The sequence below is a fragment of the Hylobates moloch genome, unplaced genomic scaffold (assembly GCF_009828535.3).
Source record: "Hylobates moloch isolate HMO894 unplaced genomic scaffold, HMol_V3 SCAFFOLD_12, whole genome shotgun sequence".
NCBI classification, from domain to species: Eukaryota; Metazoa; Chordata; class Mammalia; order Primates; family Hylobatidae; genus Hylobates; species Hylobates moloch.
Genome location: NW_026652287.1, coordinates 50480919 through 50502070, shown reverse-complemented (window position 1 = coordinate 50502070; position 21152 = coordinate 50480919). Strand labels below are relative to the sequence as shown.

The following is a 21152-nucleotide window of genomic DNA, read 5'->3' as shown; positions in this document are numbered from 1 at the left end:
AGCCTCCCAAGTAGCTGGGATTACAGCCTCTGGCCACCACGCCCGGCTAATTTTTGTGTTTTCAGTAGAGACGGGGTTTAACCATATTGGCCAGGCTGGTCTGGAACTCTTGACCTTGTGATCCCGCCCACCTCGGCCTCCCAAGGTGCTGGGATTACAGGCGAGAGCCACCTTGCCCGGCCTCCTTTTTCTTGTTTTAAACAACAATAAAATCGATGCTTAGGGCGGCAGGGGGCGGGGTGGTGCCCTTTTCTGAACTTAGCGAGCTGTGGGGTTCCCGCGATCCAGTCCCTCGTGGGGCCTCCCCGCCCTGCGCCCCGTGCCAGGCCCCGCCCCGCCAGGCCCAGTGGACCAAGAGGGGGCGCCCGCCGGGCCCCGGGAGGGAGGAGAAAAGACTTTGTCCCAAGTTTTCGCGGAGATTCGGCGTCCCCGCTGCGACCAGCACCCCGGAGCCCCAGTCCTTCTGGCGACCCCCAGCCCAGACCCCGAACTTTCAGACAATCCCTGCGGCCCCGACTCCTCGGGGACCCCCTGAGGACCCTCGGACTCCCCCCAACTCCCCTATCCCCTAAAACCACTTCGATTCCTCAACTCTTCCCCCGGCCCGCAGGAACCCCCGCCATGGCCCGCTCTTACGGCGGCCGGGTGCTGGCCGCAATGACCCTGCTGGGCATCGCGGCGGCCGTGCTGGCGGCGATGGGCGCACAACTGCTGTTCCAGCTGCAGGCGGGCCGCGCCGAGCTGCGGGGGCTGCGCGCCGAGGGGCTGGGCCAGGAGCTGGACGCCGGCCCCGGGCTGCCCGAGGACGCTGCCGGGGCGCTGCTGCCTCTCGCCGCCGCGCTGGCCGCGCTGGTGCTCGTGCTGGGGTTCACCTGCTTGCTGCTCGCCGCCCTCTGTGGCCACCTGGGCGCCGAGCTGGCGCGGGGGCCTGGCCCCAGGAGGTAGGAGGACTGGCCTCACCGCCTCGGAGGCCCGGCTGGGGGCTGGGTGAGCCTGGATGAGCCTCTTCCCCTCTTTTGGCCTCAGGCTGGGGGGACAGCTTCCCTCCCCACTTCCCTCTCCCCACCACTCCATGTATCTCCGCCTCCCTCCTTTCCTCTCTTCCTCCCTCCCTCCCTCCATTCTATATTTGTTAAATTTTGCAGCAGGTGCAACCACTGCTGTGTCTCCCGTTTTGCAGATGAGGAAACTGAGGCTCAAAGAGGGTCCAGGATCAGCCTGCCTGGATGTCAAACAGGGGAGGCTGAGATCTCAGGCTGTCTGGCTTGGAAGTGGGTCGGGGGGCTGGACAGTGCTGGACTTGAACTTGGTTCTGGGTAGAGCCAGCCAGAGCCTGTGTCCTGGCCTAAAATTGAGTTCCTTCCTCAGGTACCTGAACTCAGGGATGTTGTCATTGAGGGACCTCTATCAGGGGCAGTGGTTGTGGAAGGAGGAACCCTCCTTGAGCTGAGGACTCCGCTGTCTCACATGGTAGTGTTTCTCTCCAGAATGTCACGGGGGGAGAGGAGCCCAAATTCTAGTCCAGAATTCTGTGAAATTGAGCAGATGAGAACTCCCACCATTGGGGTAGATCCTATCCAGACCACGCACCTTCCACCCAAGGGACAACGAAATGCATGGGTCCCATGGGTCAGCAAACATGTGCTGGGTGCCTGCCTGCAGGGGAATGGATCTGGCTCAGGGCATCAGAGACAGCCGGGACCAAGTGGACCCAGATCTGCTCTCATGGAGTCACAGAAAATAAGGAAACATAACAAGGGCCAGGCATGGTGGTTCACACCTAAAATCCCAGCACTTTGGGAGGCAGAGGCGGGAGGATCATTTGAGCCCAGGAATTTTTTTTTTTTTTTTTTTTTTGAGACAGAGTCTTGCTCTGTCACCCAGGCTGGAGTGCAGTGGTGCTATCTTGGTTCACTGCAGCCTCCACCTCTTGGGTTCAAGTGATTCTCCCACCTTAGCCTCCCGAGTAGCAGGGATTACAGGTGCCCACCACCATGCCCAGCTAATTTTTATATTTTTAGTAGAGACGGGGTTTCACGATGTTGGCCAGGCTAGTCTCGAACTCCTGACCTCAAATGACCCACCCACCTTGGCCTCCCAAAGTGCTGGGAGGCCAGGAATTTGAGACCAGCCTGGGTAATATAGCAAGACCTTGCCTCTACAAAAAGAAAAAAAAATAATTAGCTAGGTGTGGTGGTGCATGCCTGTAGTCCCATATACTTGAGAGGCTGAGGCAAGAGGATCCCTTGAGCCCAGGAGGTCAAGGCTGCAATGAGCCATGATCATGCTTATGAATAACCACTGCACTCTAGTTTGGGCAACATAGTGAGACCCCATCTCTAATAATAATAAGAATAGCAGATGGTCATGAGTGCTGAGAAGGAAAGGAAACAGAGAGATGGGATAGAGAGGAGATAGGACTTTGGGATTTCTCCTGCTTAGGAGGGTTGTGAGTGAGGAGCAAGGTGATCTGATTTAGGTTTTGAATGGCCACCTCTAGCCACTGTGCTGAAAAGGGGACAGGAGGGAAGGCGGCAGGAAGACGGGGAAGGCGTCCACTTTCATTACACTGGTGGGAGCTGAGTGAGGATGGAAGCTCTCAGAGCCTCCATTTCCTCCTCAATCAGTCTCACCTCTTGGGGTCGCTGTTTGTACCATCAATAACAGCACGTGAAACTCAGTTTCCTCATCTCTCAAAGAAGCTTGTGGTCTGTAAAATAATGGAAGCCAGGTGTGTAGCAAGTATCTGCACATAGTAGCTGCTTCCTGAGTGTTCGGTGTTTGAGTGGACTCATGTATATAGATGGATTATAGGGGAAAGAGAATGGATGGTGGATGGATGGAAGGAAGGAAGGAAGGATGGATGGATGGATGGATGGATGGATGGATGGATGGATGGATGAGGGGTGGATGGATAGTGAATGGGAGATGGATGACCAGTGGATGGGTGGGTGAGGGATGGATAGATAGGATAGCGGAGGGTGTTTAAACGAATGGATGGATGGATTAATAGCACATGGTTAAATGGATGGAAGGCTGTATATGAGTGCTGGTCGAATAATCAATGAATATGAATGGTAAATGGATGGTGGACACTGACTTGGAAAAATGGACGGGTGGATGGATGGAGCATAGATAAATGGATAAATATCAGATAGGTGGATGGTGGATATCTAAATGATTGTATGGATGGATGAATGGATGGGGCTGATGGATGGCTAGATAAGTGGATGTGGATGGATGAATGGATGGGGCTGATGGATGGCTAGATAAGTGGATGGATGAATGAATTGATAAGTGGATAGATGAATGAATGAGTGGATGGATGACTGGGTTGATGGATGGATAAGTGGACGAATGGATGGATGGATGGATAAGTGGATGGATGGATGAATGGAAGGATGGATGGATGGATGGGTGGATGGACGAGTGGACAGATGGATGAATGGGTGGATAAATGGATGAATGGATAAATGGGTGGATAGATGGATGGATGGGCTGATGGATGGATGAGCTGATGGATGAATGGATGGATAGATGGAGAGTGGATAAGTAAATGGATGTAAATGGGTGGGCGAGTAGATGGATGATGGTTAGGTACTCACATAGATTTTGGGTCCCTGAAAGCTGGGTCCTTGTCTCATTTAAGCTGCTCTCCCTCCCTGTCCTCACTGACCTCCCCCCACCAGCTCCACTTCCAGAACCCTTTATCTTCCTGCTCCCCTTCATTCTAGGTCTGACTGGTTTCTCTACGACTGCCGCCTCCTCAGACACGTGGCCCTTGGCCTTTTCTGCTGTGGGATCTCCGTCTACTTAGCAGGTGCGTGCTGGAATAGAACGTGGAGCATAGGACCCTGGGTTGAGTAGAGAGCAGCAATGGTCCCCTAACTGGGATCAACTCTGCAGACAGCCTCCTTGAGTTCAACTCCAGGCTCTGACACTTCCTCGCTTTGGTGCCTTGGGCAAAGTCTCTCTGTGCCTTGATTTCCTCATCAGTACAATGGGAATAACTGTCATTACCTCACAGAATCACTTCAGGAGATTCTGAGATTTAATCCTCATGAAAGCCCATAGGACCAGGCATAGTAGCTCACATCTGTAATCCCAGCAATATGGGAAACTGAGGTAGGAGGATTGCTTGAGGCCAGGAGTTTGAGACCAGCCTGGGCAACATAACAAAACCCCATCTCTACAAAAAAAAAATAATATATATATATACACATATATATAGACTTGGTGTGGTGGTACACACCTGTAGTCCCAGCTACTCAGGAGGCTAAGGTGGGAGGATCACTTGAGCCTGAAGGTTGAGGCTGCAGTGAGCCATTGATTGCACCACTGCACTGCACTCCAGCCTGGGTGATACAGCAAGACCCTATCTCATTAAAAAAAAAAAAAGAAAAAGCAAAAACCTGTGGATGGCATCTGACTCCAGCAGGGACTCCACAAGTGCTAGTTGTCTTCAGAACACTTCTGATTCATCAGTTTTATACATTTGTTTGAATAAAAATTTTCATGGCCTGAGTGGTGTCTAAAGATAGCATTTTGGCCAGGCGCAGTGGCTCACGCCTGTAATCCCAGCACTTTGAGGGGCCGAGGCTGGTGGATCACCTGAGGTCAGGAGTTTGAGACCAGCCTGGCCAACATGGCGAAACCCTGTCTCTACTAAAAATACAAAAAAAATAGTCGGGCATGGTGGCGGGTGCCTGTAATCTCAGCTACTCAGGAGGCTGAGGCAGGGGAATTGCTTGAACCTGGGAGGCAGAGGTTGCAGTGAGCCAAGATCGCACCACCACTGCACTCCAGCCTGGGCAACAAGGGCGAAACTCCGTATCAAAAAAAAAAAAAGAGCATTTTACAGGTTGGAATGAGTAAAAGCTGTTTTGGTTACAAATATCAATCTCCAGCTCAAAAATGGCTTAAGAAAAAAAAAAAAAAAGGATACCCCAGATGCCGGAACGCACCACACTGTCCTTCCTTCCTGATTTGTAATAACTTTTCTTCAATCAACTTTCTTTCATTCATCCGGGCTGGTAAAGGAACCAAATCATTAAGTGTCTTTCAAGAGTCTCCTAATGCCTTATATTTAGTTTTAGTCTTGAAACAAATGTGTTGATGATGCTGCAGACTCAACACTGAATCATATATAAGGCCCTGCCAGCCCTGAAAACAATCTGTTTTACAGGAAGAAAAAATATCCCACTGAATGAAAAACAGGATTTGCTATTACTGTTTTTTTTTTTCATAGTCCCACCATAGAAAAACAGAAGTTTAAAAAGATATTTAGGCAGGGCGCGGTGGCTCACACCTATAATCCCAGCACTTTGGGAGGCCAAAGTGGGTGAATCAGTTGAGGGTAGGAGTTCAAGACCAGCCTGGCCAACATGCTGAAACCCCCCCTCTATTAAAAATTTTTTAAAAATTAGCTAGGCCTGGTGGCAGGTGCCTGTAATCCCAGCTACTCAGGAGGCTGAGGTGGGAGAATCGCTTGAACCTGAGAGGTGGAGGTTTCAGAGAGCCGAGATCGCGCCACTGCACTCCAGCCTGGGTGACAGAGTGAAACTTCATCTCAATAAATAAATTTTTAAAAAGATATATTTTAAATTTTTTTTTTTTTTTAGGCAAAGTCTCGCTCTGTCACCCAGGCTGGAGTGCAGTGGCGCGATCTGGTCTCACTGCAAGCTCCGCCTCCCAGGTTCACACCACTCTCCTTCCTCAGCCTCCCAAGTAGCTGGGACTTCAGGTGCCCGCCACCACGCCCAGCTAATTTTTTGTATTTTTAGTAGAGACGGGGTTTCACCATGTTAGCCAGGATGGTCTCGATCTCCTGACCTCGTGATCCACCTGCCTCAGCCTCCCAAAGTGCTGGGATTACAGGCAAGAGCCACCACGCCCAGCTCTTAAAATATTTTTAATGAGATGTGAGCCTAAGGCTCACTGTGGGAATTTATATATATGAAGTGCACGGAATGCTACATAATTTTTGTTGTTTGACTTAATGAAATGCTCCAGAGGTAGTTTTTTTAAAAAAGGAGAAGGGATGGATGACTTGTGCATCTGAAATTATCAGGGAAAGTTGGCCTCAGGTGTAGCTGGATCCAGGTACTCAGATTAGGTTATGAGAAGTGCCTCTTGGCTGGGTGCAGTCGCTCACACCTGTAATCCCAGCACTTTGGGAGGCCGAGGCGGGTGGATCACTTGAGGTCAGGAGTTAGAGACCAGCCTGGGCAACATGGTGAAACCCCATCTCTACTAAGAATACAAAAATTAGCCAAGCATTGTGGCATACCCCTGTAATCCCAGCTACTCCAGAGGCTGAGGCAGGAGAATTGTTTGAACCTGGGAGGCAGAGGTTGCAGTGAGCCGAGATCATGCCACTGCACTCCAGCCTGGGGCGACAGAGTGAGATGCCACCTAAAAAAAAAAAAAAGAAAGAAAGAAAAAGAAAGAAAAGAAAGAAATTAGCCAGGCATGGTGGTTCATGCCTGTAGTCCCAGCTACTCAGGAGGCTGAAGGCAGGAGAATCACTTGAATCCAGGAGGCAGAGGTTGCAGTGAGCCAAGATTGTGCCACTGCACAGCCTGGATGACAGAGCCAGACTCTGTCTCAAAAATGATAATAATGATAATAATAATAATAAGAAGAAGAATAAAAGAAAAAAGAAACAGAAATGCTTGACACTTCACCTCTTCATCTGCTGTTCCCTGAGTGAGCTTCTCTCTAAGAAAGATGCTTCTATCTGTAAGCAATTTTGACACAATGCCTGGAGCCTGGAGTCTTTGCACAGGCCAACAGAAATATTAAAGACCTAGGGAATAAGATATCCTCATTCTAAAATACAAGAACAGTTACAAAAGGAAAAAAAAGGTAACATTATGTCAGCCTCACTAAGCGTAAAATTGAGAATTCATTCACCTCCCATTTAGATTGTTTTTGAGGCTAGGTGACCTCATTCAGCAAGAATTCCCAAGCACATCCAACCAATCATCCTTTCATTGCTAGCTAGAACTAAAACAATAATTACAAAATCCCTTTCAGAATGTTTCCAGCAAAAAAAAAAAAAAAAAAAAAAAAGTCCTTGGCCTTGCTTTCACATGTTGGACATCAGGCAGTGTGATATCTTCCAAAGCAATAGTACAGAGCCAGAGAACGCGTATAAACAGCCTGGAAAGTGCCAAAAAAAAAAAAGTCCCCCATGTGTTCTGGGCCCCTCTCCTACCAATACCCGAGACATTGCAGGAAAATGTATCTGTCCCAATAGCCCAGGCTAAAGTCTCAGGGCTGACTCTGATAGGCTGAGCTTGGGCCATGTAATATTTCTCCACCAATCACTAACATCGAGGGAAGCAATTAATGCTCTGATTGGCTGAGCTTGGTCCAATGAGGACATCATTGATGCCAAAGTGGGTTAGTGATCCCAAATCCACTCCGCAGTGTAGAGATGGGTACCAGACCAGGGATTCTCCACTGAGACTGATTCTGGCCTCAGAGGACTTTTGTCACTGCCTAGAGACATTTTTGGTGGTCGCCACAGAGTTGAGGGTGGGATGCTACTGACATCTAGTGGGTAAAAGCTGCTAAACGTCCTACGATGCACCACCACTAAGAATGGTGCCAACTGTATGCTGGAGAGGCTGATGGAGGGATAGCTAGCTCAGGTCCTCAAAGTCTCTTCTTTTTTTTTTTTTCTCTGAGACGGAGTCTTGCTCTGTTGCCCAGGCTGGAGTGCAGTAGAGTGATCCCAGCTCACTGCAACCACCACCTCCCAGGTTCAAGCGATTATCCTCCCTCAGCCTCCCAAATACCTGGGATTACAGGAGCCCACCAGCACGCCCGGCTAATTTTTGTATTTTTAGCAGAGACGGGGTTTCATCATGTTGGCCAGGCTGGTCTCAAACTCCGGGCCTCAAGTGATCCGCCCACCTCGGCCTCCGAAAGTGCTGGGGTTACTGGCATGAGCCACCGTGCCCGGTCCCTCAAGGTCCCTTCTTATTCACATTGGCTAACTGAGGCCAGAGAGGGGTTGTGAATCTCTCAATGTCCCCCAAGCCTGGGGCGTGGCAAACCTGTGGGCACTGGAGAGTAGACAGCAGAGGCTGGTTCCTCCACCTTGACCCTCACCCCCACCCCAGGCGGAGACAGACAGAGATGCAGGACCCTGAGAGCTGAGTTGCTAGGGGTGTTTCTGGTTTTGTTTGTTTAGAGACAGGGTCTTGACATGTAGCCCAGGCTGGACTTGAACTCCTGGCTCAAGCAATCCTACTGCCTCAGTCTCCCAATCCAAGTAACTGGAACTCTAGGCGTGCACCGCCATACCCAGTTAAGTTGTAGTTTCATTGTGGCAAAGTACACATAACAAAAGCATTACCATTTTAGGCTGGGTGCGGTGGCTCACGCCTGTAATCCCAGCACTTTAGGAGGCTGAGGCGGGTGGATCACGAGGTCAGGAGATCGAGACTATCCTGGCTAACAAGGTGAAACCCCATCTCTACTAAAAATACAAAAATTAGCCGGGCGTGGTGGCGGGCGCCTGTAGTCCCAGCTACTCGGGAGGCTGAGGCAGGAGAATGGCGTGAACCCGGGAGGCGGAGCTTGCAGCGAGCCAAGATCGCGCCATTGCACTCCAGTCTGGGTGACAGAGCAAGACTCTGTCTCAAAAAAAAAAAAAATTACCATTTTAACCAGTGTATTTTATTTCTATTTTTTGAGACAGGGTCTCGCTCTGTCACCCAGGCTGGAGTGCAGTGGTGTGATCATAGCTGACTGCAGCCTCCATGTCCTAGGCTCAAGCAATTCTTCTGCCTCAGCCCCGCAACTAGCTGGGACTATAGGCAAGCACTGCCATTCCTTGATAGTTTCGTATTTTTTGTAGAGACTGGTCTCCCTATGTCACCTGAGCTGGCGTCAAACTCCTGGCCTCAAGTGACCTCTCACCTCGGCTTCCAAAAGTGCTGGGATTACAGGTGTGACCCGCCTCGCCCAGCCTTTAACCACTTTAAAGTGTACAGTTCAGTGGGATTTAGCACATTCACAGTCTTAGGCAACGATCGCTACTATCTGGTTCCAGAATATTTTCATCACCCAGCAGGAAACCCTGTCCCCATTAGCAATCACTCCCCATTCCCCCTTCCTCATCCCTGGCAGCCACTAATCTACTGTCTGTCTCTATGGATTTGCTTGTATTTTTTTTTTCTTTTTTCTCGAGATAGCGTCTTGCTCTGTTGCCCAGGGTAGAGTGTAGCGGCACGATCTCGGCTCACTGCAACCTCCATCTCCCAGATTCAAGCAATTCTCCTGCCTCAGCCTCCCAAGTAGCTGGGATTACAGGCATGTGCCACCACACCTGGCTACTTTTTATATTTTTAGTAGAGACAGAGTTTCATCATGTTGGCCAGGCTGGTCTCCAACACCTGACTTCAGGTGATCCACCCACCTTGGCCTCCCAAAGTGCTGGGATTACAAGCATGAGCCACTGCGCCCGGCCAGGATTTGCCTGTTCTGGACATTTCAGATCAATGACACCTCACACTCTGTGGCTATTTGCATCTGGCTTCTCTCACTCAGCATGGTGTTTTCCTGGTTCATCCACATTGTAGAATGGAACAGTGTGTCGTTCCTTACATGCTGCATCATATTCCCTCATATGGGTATTCCACCAACAGGGAGGCTTTTTTTTTTTTTTTTCGAGGTGGAGTCTCGCTCTGTCGCCCAGGCTGGAGTGCAGTGGCATGATCTTGGCTCACTGCAAGCTCTGCCTCCCAGTTCACGCCATTCTCCTGCCTCAGCCTCCCAAGTAGCTGGGACTACAGGCGCCTGCCACCACGCCCAGCTAATTTTTTGTATTTTTAGTAGAGATGAGGTTTCACCATGTTAGCCAGGATGGTCTCGATCTCCTGACCTTGTGATTCGCCCACCTCGGCCTCCCAAAGTGCTGGGATTACAGGCGTGAGCCACCGCGCCCGGCCAGGAAGGCTTCTTAAGAGATAGAGCAGGTGGCCGGGCACAGTGGCTCATGCCTGTAATCTCAGCACTTCGGGAGGCCAAGGCAGGTGGATCACCTGAGGTCAGGAGTTCAAGACCAGTCTGACCAACATGGTGAAACCCCCGTCTCTACTAAAAATACAAAATTAGCCAGGCATGGTGGTGCATGCCTGTAATCCCAGCTACTCAAGAGGCTGAGGCAGGAGAATTGCTTGAACCCAAGAGGCAGAGTTTGCAGTGAGCTGAGATTACACCACTGCACCCCAGCCTCGGCAACAAGAGCAAAACTCTGTCTCAAAAAAAAAAGCAGGTCCCGTTCCTCCCCAGCTCCAAAATCCCCCTACTCATTGCTCTTAGAAGAAAATCCAGTGGGGCACAGTGGCTCATGCCTGTAATCCCAGCCCTCTTGGCAGGCCAAGGTGAGAGGATCACTTGAGCTCAGGAGTTGGAAACCAGCCTGGGCAACAAGGCAAAACCCCGTCTCTACTAAAAATACAAAAATTAGGCTGGGCGCAGTGGCTCATGCCTGTAATCCCAGCACTTTGGAAGGCCGAGGCGGGTGGATCACCTGAGGTCAGGAGTTCGAGACCAGCCTGGCCAACATGGTGAAACCCTGTCTCTACTAAAAATACAAAAATTAGCCGGCATGGTGGCGGGTGCCTGTAATCCCAGCTACTTGGGAGGCTGAGGCATGAGAATCACTTGAACCCAGGAAGCGGAGGTTGCAGTGAGCCAAGATCATGCCACTGCACTCCAGGCTGGGTGACAGAGCAAGATTCTGGCTCAAAAAAAAAAAAAAAAAAATTAGCCAGGCATGGTGGCATGCACCTGTAGTCCCATATATTCAGGAGGCTGAGGTGGGAGAATCACCTGAGCCCGGGGAGGTTGAGGCGGCAGTGAGCTGTAGCCAAGCCACTGCCTTCCAACCTGGGTGACAGAGCAAGACCCTGTCTCAAAAAAAAAAAAAAACAAAAAACCAAGAAGAAGGAAGAAGAACAAGAGGAAGAAGAAGAAAAAAAAAGAAGAAAAAGAAGAAAGAAGAAGGAGGAGAAGAAGACCCACACCCCTTTCTGTGGCCTCCACCTCCATCTGGTCCCCAACATCCACTCCTTCCTTAACTCCTCCATCTCTCCCCCACCTCTGCACCTCTCTGCTCCAGCTACACAACCCATTTTTCTTTTCTTTTCTTTCCTTTTTGTTGAGACTGAGTCTCACTTTGTCACCCAGGCTGCAGCGGTGCGATCTCAGCTCACTGCAGCCTCCATCTCCCAGGCTCAAGCAATTCTCCTGCTTCAGCCTCCTGAGGAGCTGGGATTACAGGCACCCACCACGATGCCCAGCTAATTTTGTATTTTTTGTAGAGACAGGGTTTCACCATGTTGCACAGGCTGGTCTCAAACTCCTGACCTCAAGTCATCCACCCGCCTCAGCCTCCCAAAGTGTTAGGATTATAGGCATGAGCCACTGGGCCCGGCCAGAACCTGTTTTGCTTTTTTCTGAGCCTCGGACACTGTTGGGTGTTTCCACCTCAGGACCTCTGCACTTGCCATGTCCCTGCAGCTGTCATCCTCCTCAGCTCTCCCAGAAACTGCTGCTTCTTCCCCCAGGGTCCCAGCTCAAACAGCTCCTCCTCAGGGAAGCCCCAGCTCACAGCTGCTGAAATTAGTCTCTTTCTGTTGTCTCCTCCGGAGGCAGCCCTGTGCTTCAGAGCACAGACTCTGGAGCCCACCAGCCTGGGTTAAAATCCCACCTCTGTCACTTCCTGGCTGTGTGGCTTTGAGGAGTCCCCTAACCTCTCTGGGGCCCAGCTTTCTACTCTGTAAAATGGATGTGATGATGATGCACATGTGGGATGTGGGAGGATTAGATGCCTATTCTATGTGCCCGTCACGTGGCAGGGTTTTTCATGATTTCTCCCTGTGTGCAAGAACTCCCTGAGGGCTTGGAGGGCAAACGTTTGTTGACTGAATAAATGAGAGTCGTTTCCTTCCCTAGCACTGTCCATCTATGCCTTGCTACTTTTCGAGATCGAGACAGGCGCAGCAGCCGCTTCCATCCTCGGCTCAGGCGCGCTGGTTCTGGTGGCTGTGCTGACCCACACTCTCCTCCGGGCTGCCCGGGCCGCCCGCCGTGGGCTCCACGAGTTGTCCCCGCCATCCTTTGAAGATGACCTCGCCCGCCCTGCCGAAGTCTCCAAGGCCAGCCCCAGAGCTCAGTCTCAGCAGGGTATCCATCGTCGGACCCCCTATTCAACCTGTCCAGAGCCTGGGGACCCCTTTGGGTCCATGGCCACTGCCACAGCACCTGCAGCCCTGGGGGGAGGCTGGGAGAGCAGCCTGCCTGCATCCCGAATGCACCGGACGCTGTCGGCCGGCCTGGGGCACTGGGACGGGGTTACCCATGAGATGCGTCGAATGCTGGGCCACAGACCAGGGAGCACGGGGAAGGACTCCACACTGGTGTGAGCCCAGGGATGAGGAATAGAGACCTGGTGTAAGAAAAGGATACCACAGAGATAGGTTCGGGTTCAGCTGCAATACCAGTAGGACTTGATTTTTCTCTCATTTTATTGCATCCTTGGCTTTTGTCCTCAAGTTTGCCTCTTGGCACAAAATAGTTGCCAGAGCTCCAGCCTTCACCTCCTCGTTCTGAGGGAAAGTCAGAGGCCAGCACTGGCTGGGTGTCTCCTGGAAGTCTTCCCAGAAAGCCTCGAAACCCTTCTTTTTATATCCCACTGGCCAGAACAGAGCGAAATGGCCACACCTTTCTGCAGGGGAGGCTGGGAAATGAGGCTGTCCAGATGGATGAGATTCTGTTACTGGCAGAAGGGGAGCCGGGGGGGGGGGGCTTAGGCAGTGATTCTCTAAGTGTCTCCATCCATTTTACAGATGAGGAAACCGAGGCCCCAAGAGAGGCAGTGACTCACCAGGGGGCCCACGGCCAAGACTGAGCACCAGAGCCAGGATTCTCACCTGAACCCCGTAATCTCCATGCTGCTGATGTGCAAGTCTCAGACTCTGCAAAATCCGCTGCACCCCCTCAGGCTGTGAACATTTCAAACCCATGTGTGCCAAGCCTGGAGCAGCCCAGGGCCAGGGGCATGGCTGGAGGGCTGGACCCAGGTTCCTGGCTGTGGACTCACGGCTGAGGGCTTAGCCACTTTGTGCCTCAGTTTCCTCATCTGTAATACGGGGACACGAAGTGGCCCTGTCTCCAAGGGCTCTGACAAGACACATGACTTCATGTGAGGCATTCCGGGGACCCCCACACAATAGGCCCTCAGTGCGTGTTAATCGTTCTCATGCTGCTGCTGCTTTTGGGTTGTAGACATGGGTAGTTTCTAGGGCTCAAGGAAATAACAGAGGGCTCTCCAAAGGTCTCCTGTCTTGCACAATCCACAAGTAAACTCTGATGTTCACTATCTGTGTGTTACTCAATATTCAATTGTGCTGCGTGGCCAAGCCCAGGCCCATGGGTGGGACTTGGGTCGGGGGAAGGAAGGGCAAAAGTGAGGGGCCAGGCCATGCCCCTTGTAGGCCCCAGGCTGGGACGCGTGCTCCACCAGTTATTTTTGTTTGGTTTTGGTTTTGGTTTGAGACGGAGTCTTGCTCTGTCTCCCAGGCTGGAGTGCAGTGGCACGATCTCAGCTCACTGCAACCTCCGTCTCCCAGGTTCAAGCGATTCTCCTGCCTCAGCCTTCCGAGTAGCTGGTCTTACAGGTGCCCGCCACCATGCCCGGCTAATTTTTATATTTTTAGTAGAGACAGGTTTCACCATGTTGGCCAGGCTGGTCTCGAACTCCTGACCTCAAGTGATCCCCTGCCTTGGCCTCCCAAAGTGCTGGAATTACAGGTGTGAGCCACTGCTCCTGGCCTTTTTAAAAGTTTTTTGAGACGGAGTTTTGCTTTTGTGGCCCAGACTGCAGTGCAATGGCCCAATCTTGGCTCATTGCAACCTCCGTCTCCCGGGTTCAAGCGATTCTCCTGCCTCAGCATCCCAAGTAACTGGGACTACAGGCAAGGGCCACCATGCCCGGCTAGTTTTTACATTTTTTGTTTGTTTGTTTGTTTTTGAGACAGAGTCTCACTCTGTCACCTAGGCTGGAGTGCAGTGGCGTGATCTCGGCTCACTGCAACCTCCGCCTCCCTGTTTTAAGTGATTCTCCTGCCTCAGCCTCCCAAGTGTACAGGCAAGGGCCATCAGGCCTGGCTAGTTTTTACATTTTTAGTAGAGATGGTATTTCACCATGTTGGCCAGCTGGTCTCGAACTCCTGACCTCAAGTGACCCACCCACCTTGGCCCCTCAAAGTGCTACAGGCGTGAGCCACCACGCCTGGCCTGAATTGTATACTTTTAAATGGTTAATTCTATGTTAATGTGATTTTTCACCTCAACACATTTTTAATTTTTTTTTTTTAAAGAGAGGGGTTTGCTCTGTCACCCAGGCTGGAATGCAGTATTGTGATCACAGCTCACTGCAGCCTCAAACTCCTGGGCTCAAGTGATCCTCCTGACTCAGCATCCAGAGTAGCTGTGACTACAGGCATGCACCACTACACCTGGTTAATTTTTGTATTTTTTTATTTTTGTAGAGATGGTGTTTTGCTATGTTGCCCAGGCTAGTCTTGAACTCCCGGGCTCAAACAATTCTACCTCAGCCACCTAGTAGCTGGGATTACAGGGGTGTGCCACCATGCTCCTTCCCACACACACAAAAACAAAGCAAGGCCGGCGCAGTGGCTCATGCCTGTAATTCCAGCACTTTGGGAGACTGCGGTGGGCAGATCACGAGGTCAGGAGTTCAAGACCAGCCTGGCCAACTTGGTGAAACCTTATCTCTACTAAAAATACAAAAATTAGCTGGGCATGGTGATGCACGCGGGTAATCCCAGCTACTTGGGAGGCTGAGGCAGGAGAACTGCTTGAACCGGGACCCAGGAGGTAGAGGCTGCAGTGAGCCGAGATTGTGCCACTGCCCTCCAGTCTGGGCTACAGAGCAAGACTCCGTCCCCTGCAAAAAAAAAAAAAATTCAAAAATACAAAAAATTAGCTGGGCAAGGTGATGGGTGCCTGTAATCCCAGCTACTCGGGAGGCCGAGGCAGGAGAATTGCTTAAGCCAGGGAGGCGGAGGTTGCAGTGAGCCAAGACCGCGCCACTGCTCTCCAGCCTGGGCACAAAGCGAGATTCCGTCTCAAAAAATAAATAAATAAAAATAAATTAAAAATTGCACCCTGGGCACCTCAGCAACCTCACCCTAGGCTGGTCCCTGCTCTTCCTCCTGATACCTCGAACTTGAACCTTGGAAATGATAAGGTTCCAACTTGGGAGGCCCGGCTGAAAACCGCCCCCGTCGTCTGCACTGCCTGGAAGGGGAGCCAAGTTACTGAGCATCTTCTCATCTCAGCCAGAATCAGGTGAGGCGCAGGGCAAGGCTGATCCTGGGGCTGCAGCCAAAACCTCCAGATTCCAGGCACCTGATATGGGTTTGGCGTGCGGCTTTCAGAGTGTTCCGGGAGCTGGGCAGGCCTGCCTTAAGGAAAAGTCATGCAAACTCAGTTTCATTCTTTATAAACAGAGGTGAGCTCCCCTACCCACCAAGCCATAGGCACAAGGCCCCAGTCGAAAAGGGTAGAAATGTCTCCATTAATTCCACGGGCCTCACAAACACAAGCTGTGTCAGCATTCTGGTATGGTCTAGGGTATGAATAGTATCCGTCAAAGATGTTGTCTTGCGAGGGGACCATCTGAGGCCAGGAGTTCAAGACCAGCCTGGGCAATATAGGTAGACCCCCATCTCTAGAAAAAATTAAAAATTAGCCAGGCGTGGTGATGCACACCTGTGGTCCCAGCTACTTGGGAAGCTGAGGCGGGAGGATCAGCAATGATTGAACCAACTGCAATACAGCCTGGGCAACAGAGCAAGACACCATCTGTTTATAAGGAAAGCAGGCCGGGTGCAGTGGCTCACTCCTATAAGCCCAGCACGTTGGTAGGCCAAGGCAGTCAGATTGCTAGAGGCCAGGAGTTCAAGACCAGCCTGGCCAACTTGGCAAAACCCCATCTCTACTAAAAATACAAAAATTAGGCCAGCCACGGTGGCTCACGCCTGTAACCCCGGCACTTTGGGAGGCCAAAAAATGGGTGGATCACAAGATCAGGAGTTCAAGACCAGCCTGGCCAACATGGTGAAACCCCGTCTCTACTAAAAATACAAAAATTAGCTGGGCGTGGTGGTGGGCGTCTGTAGTCCCAGCTACTTGGGAAACTGAGGCAGGAGAATCGCTCGAACCCCAGAGGCAGACGTTGCAGTGAGCTGAGATCGTGCCCCTGCACTCCAGCCTGGGCGACAGAATGAGACTCCGTTGCAAAAAAAAAAAAAAAAAATTAGCCACGCATAGCCAGGTGTGGCGGCTCATGCCTGTATCCCAGTACTTTGGGAGGCCGAGGCGACTGGATCATTTGAGGTCACGAGTTCGAGACCAGCTTGGCCAACATGGTGAAACCTGTCTCTACTAAAAATACAAAATTAGCCAGGTGTGGTGGTGCTTGCCTATAATCCCAGCTACTCGGGAGGCTGAGGCAGGAGAATCACTTGAACCCAGGAGGTGGAGACTGCAGTGAGCCGAGATCACGCCATTGCACTCCAGCCTGGGTGACAGAGCCAGACGCTGTTGAAAAAAAAAATATTCCACAGGCCTCACAAACACAAGCTCTGTCAGCATTCTGGTATGTTCTAGGGTGTGGACAGTATCTGGCAAAGATGTTGTCTTGCAAGAGGATCACCTGAGGCCAGGAGTTCAAGACCAGCCTGAGCAATATAGGGAGACTCCATCTCTACAAAAAAATTAAAAATTAGCCAGGCATGGTGGTGCACACCTGTGGTCCCAGCTACTTGGGAGGCTGAGGCAGGAAGATCAGCAGTGATTGAACCACTACGATCCAGCCTGGGCAACACAGCAAGATCCCATCTGTTTAAAAGAAAAGTAGGCAGGGCACAGTGGCTCACTCCTATAATCCCAGCACTTTGGGAGGCCAAGGCAGTCGGATTGCTTGAGGCTAGGAGTTCAAGACCAGCCTGGCCAACATGGCAAAACCCCATCTCTACTAAAAATACAAAAATTAGCTGGTCATGGCTGGGCGCTGTGGCTCACACCTGTAATCCCAACACTTTGGGAGGCTGAACCGGCCAGATCACTTGAAGTCAGGAGTTCAAGACCAGCCTGGCCAACAAGGTGAAACACCATCTCTACTAAAAATACAAAGAAAAAAAGAAAGAAAGAGAGAGAGAGAGAGGGAGGGAGGAAGGAAAAGAAAAGAAAATAAAGAAAAAGAAAGAAAGAAAGAAAGAAAGAAAAGAAAGAAAGAAAGAAAGGAAAGAAAGGAAAAGGAAAGAAAGGGATGAAAGAAAGGAAAGGAAAGAAAAGAAAGGAAGAAAGAGAGAGAGAAAGAAAGATAAGAAAGAAAGAAAGAAGAAAGAAAGAAAGAAAGAAGAAAGAAAGAAAGAGAAAGAAAGAAAGAAGAAAGAAAGAAAGAAAAAGAAAGAAAGAAAGAAAGGAAGGAAGAAAGAAATTAGGCTGGGCGCGGTGGCTCACGCCTGTAATCCCAGCACTTTGGGAGGCCAAGGCGGGCGGATCACGAGGTCAGGAGATCGAGACCATCCTGGCTAACACGGTGAAACCTCGTCTCTACTAAAAATACAAAAAAAAAAAAAATTAGCTGGGCATGGTGGCGGACGCCTGTAGTCCCAGCTACTTGAGAGGCTGAGGCAGGAGAATGGCATGAACCCCGAAGGCGGAGATGCAGTGAGCCAAGATTGTGCCACTGCACTCCAGCCTGGGCGACAGAGCGAGACTCCATCTCAAAAAAAAAAAAAAAAAATTAGCCAGGGGTGGTGGTGGGTGCCTGTAGTCCCAGCTACTCAGGAGGCTGAGGCAGGAGAATCACTTGAACCCCAGAGATGGAAGTTGCAGTGAGCCACAATCACACCACTGCACTCCAGCCTGGGTGACAGAGGGAGACTCTGTCTTGGAAAAAAAAAAAAAAATTCTATAGAGACTGGGGTCTCCCTATGTTGCCCAGGCTGGCCTCAAACTCCTGGACTCAAGTGATCCTCCCACCTCAGCTTCCCAAAGTGATGGGATTACAGGGCTGAACCACAGAGCCCAGGCCCTCTGCAATGTTTGAATACAGGAAGTGTAGGGTTTGCCACTAGCAGAGGCCACTCCCGGGGAGTCACATCATCCATTCTGCCTGGATGTCAGGCTGCAGGAACCTTCCAGCTTCAAAGGCCTGTCAGAGTCAAGAGGTGTTTCTTCAAGAATCATCAGGGGCAGCTGAGAGACACGAGTCCTATGCATTCTCCCTTACATGTATCCCATGAGATGAGGACCGTTGAGGTTCCCATTGTAAAGATGGAGAAACTGAGGCATAGAGAAGTTTAAGCCACAGCTCAAGGTCAGCAGCTATTGAGTAGAGGAGCTGGGATCATGTCTCTCCAGAAATACCACTCTCAGTACCCATGCCCTTGTGGAGCCTGGGAGTAAGCAATAGGAGATACACCCACCTGGGCAACATAGCAAGACCCCATCTCTACAAAAGTAAAAATGTAGCCAAGTGTGGTGGCACACACCTATAGTTCCAGCTACTAGGGAGGCTGAGATGGGAGGATAGCTTGTGCCCAGGAGGTCAAGGCTGCACTGAGCCATGACTGCACCACTGCACTCCAGCTTGGGCAACAGAGTGAGACCTTGCCTCAAGAAAAGAGAAATGGCCAGGTACGGTGGCTCGCACCTGTAATCCCAGCACTTTGGGAGGTCAGTGTGAGCAGATTGCTTGAGGTCAGCAGTTCCAGACCAACCTGACCAACATAGTAAAACCTCATCTCTACTAAAAATACAAAAATTAGGCCAGCACGTCGGCTCATGCCTGTAATCCCAGAACTTTGGGAGACCGAGGCAGGTGGATCACTTGAGGCCAGGAGTTCAAGATCAGCCTGGCCAACATGGTGAAACCCCATAACTATTAAAAATAAAGAAATGGTGAAACTCTGTCTCTACTAAAAATACAAAAAAATTAGCCCGGCGTGGTGGCGGGTGCCTGTAGTCCCAGCTACTCAGAGAGGCTGAGGTAGGAGAATAGCCTGAACCCGGGAGGCGGAGCTTGCAGTGAGCCGAGATTGCGCCACTGCACTCCAGCCTGGGCGACAGAGCGAGACTCTGTCTCAAAAAAAAAAAAAAAAAAAAGAAATAAGGACCGGGCACGGTGGCTCATGCCTGTAATCCCAACACTCTGGGAGGCCAAGGCGGGTAGATCACCTGAGGTCAGGAATTCGAGACCAGCCTGACCAACATGGTGAAACCCCATCTCTACCAAAAATACAAAAATTAGCCGAGCGTGGTGGTGGGTGCCTGTAATCCCAGCTACTAGGGAGGCTGAGGCAGGAGAATCGCTTGAACCCAGGAGGCAGAGGTTGCAGTGAGCTAAGACTGCACCATTGCACTACAGCCTGGGCAACAAGAATGAAACTCCATCTCAAAAACAAACAAACAAACAAAAATTTAGCTGGGCGTGGTGGCGGGCACTTGTAGTCCCAGCTACTCGGGAGGCTGAGTCACGAGAATTGCTTGAACCTGGGAGACGGAGGTTGCAGTGGGCCAACATCGCTCCACTGCACTCCAGCCTGGCGACAGAGTGAGACTCCATCTCAAAAACAAAACAAAACAAAACAAAAACCCCAAAACTACAAAAATTAGCTGGGTGTAGTGGTGCATGCTTGTAATCCCAGGTACTCAGGAGGCTGAGGCAGGAGAATCACTTGAACCCAGGAGGTGGAGGTTGCAGTGAGCCGCCAAGATGGCACCACTGCACTCCAGCCTGGGCCATAGAGTGAGACCCGGTCTCAAAAAATAATAATAATAATAATAAGAGAAGGATAGGCATGGATCCTGGACTTAGTGCTGTGGTTCCCAGGGCCCTCAGCTCCTTCCTCGGTAGCCCAAGATGATGTAAGCTCAGCCTAGAAATGTTAGGATTGATGATACCCAAGTCAGAAGCAGGTGGGGTAGGCTCCATCGGGCCCCTCCAACCCCTGTGTGATGCAGTCCCCAGGCCTGCCTGGGCTCAGAGGGCTGGGATTTTGCAGGGTGAGTGGCCCTGTCATCAGTGACAATTGGTCTAGTCGGACCCAAGGCCAGGATGGGTCATCCTCAGGCCCCTCGTCACACACAGACTCCCTGAAATGAGCTCTGGGGCTGCTTTTGGGGCAACTGAGAAGGACGGCAGAGAGGACAAATGGCATTTGCTTTCTGGCTGGATCGGGTTCTGTGGCTGGCGCCAGAGGAGCCTGGGTGAGACCTGGCAGATGATCCGTGTGCCAGGAGCCAGGAGATGCAGGCAGATGCCTTAGCACCAGAGACCTAGTTTTTCCAAGGCAGCTGAAGAGTTTGGGGAAAGGGCGTACATTTTGCATCATCCCCGCTCACCTCCCCTTCCAGGAGAACTCACTGTCCCCCGTCTCAGATTCCCAGGGCCAGGCCAGGTCTCCACCCCCACAAAGACTCTCTTCTTAGCCAAACTTGAGTCAGAGTCCACTGAAATCTCTTCTGCATTTGGCCTTGACCTTGGCTCCCATCCTGTCTTTGATCTGTCTCGCCCAGTTTTAGCAAGAATCCTGCTAAGTCAGTTTCTTGATAGCTGATCGCCCTGGCCTGGCTTCAGCAAGGATCCTATTAAGAGAGTTTAAGGTGACTCCCCAAGCCTTTATAATTTTCTATCCACTGACCCCCCTTGCCCTGCTCCGTGGCTATAAATCCCCCCTTGTTGACAACTTCGTGGATTCGGAGTTGAGCTCAATCTTGCATGCAGTAGTCTTGAATAAAGCCTTGTTTACTTTTAACAGTCATCAGAATTATGTACGTGTGTGGATTTTTCTTTTTTCTTTTCTTTTCTGTTTTTTTTTTTTTTTGAGAGGAGTCTCACTCTGTCGCCCAGGCTGGAGTGCAGTGATGTGATCTCAGCTTACTGCAACCTCCGCCTCCCTAGGTTCAAGCAATTCTCCTGCCTCAGCCTCCCGAGTAGCTGGGACTACAGGCACCCACGACCATGCCCGGCTTTTTTTTTTTTTGTATATTTAGTAGAGATGGGATTTCCACCATGTTGGCCAGGCTGGTCT

The 21152-nt window shown here is 51.0% G+C and overlaps 1 protein-coding gene across 1 annotated transcript; it reads left to right on the top strand.

Moving 5' to 3' along the window:
* The first annotated feature begins 415 nt into the window (after window positions 1-415).
* Window positions 416-13402, top strand: TMEM221 (transmembrane protein 221). Its single transcript, XM_032170090.2, has 3 exons — window positions 416-941; window positions 3735-3820; window positions 11977-13402. Exons 1-3 carry the CDS (start codon window positions 622-624, stop codon window positions 12444-12446), a joined length of 876 nt encoding a protein of 291 aa, XP_032025981.1. The 5' UTR covers window positions 416-621; the 3' UTR covers window positions 12447-13402.
* The last annotated feature ends 7750 nt before the right edge of the window (window positions 13403-21152 follow it).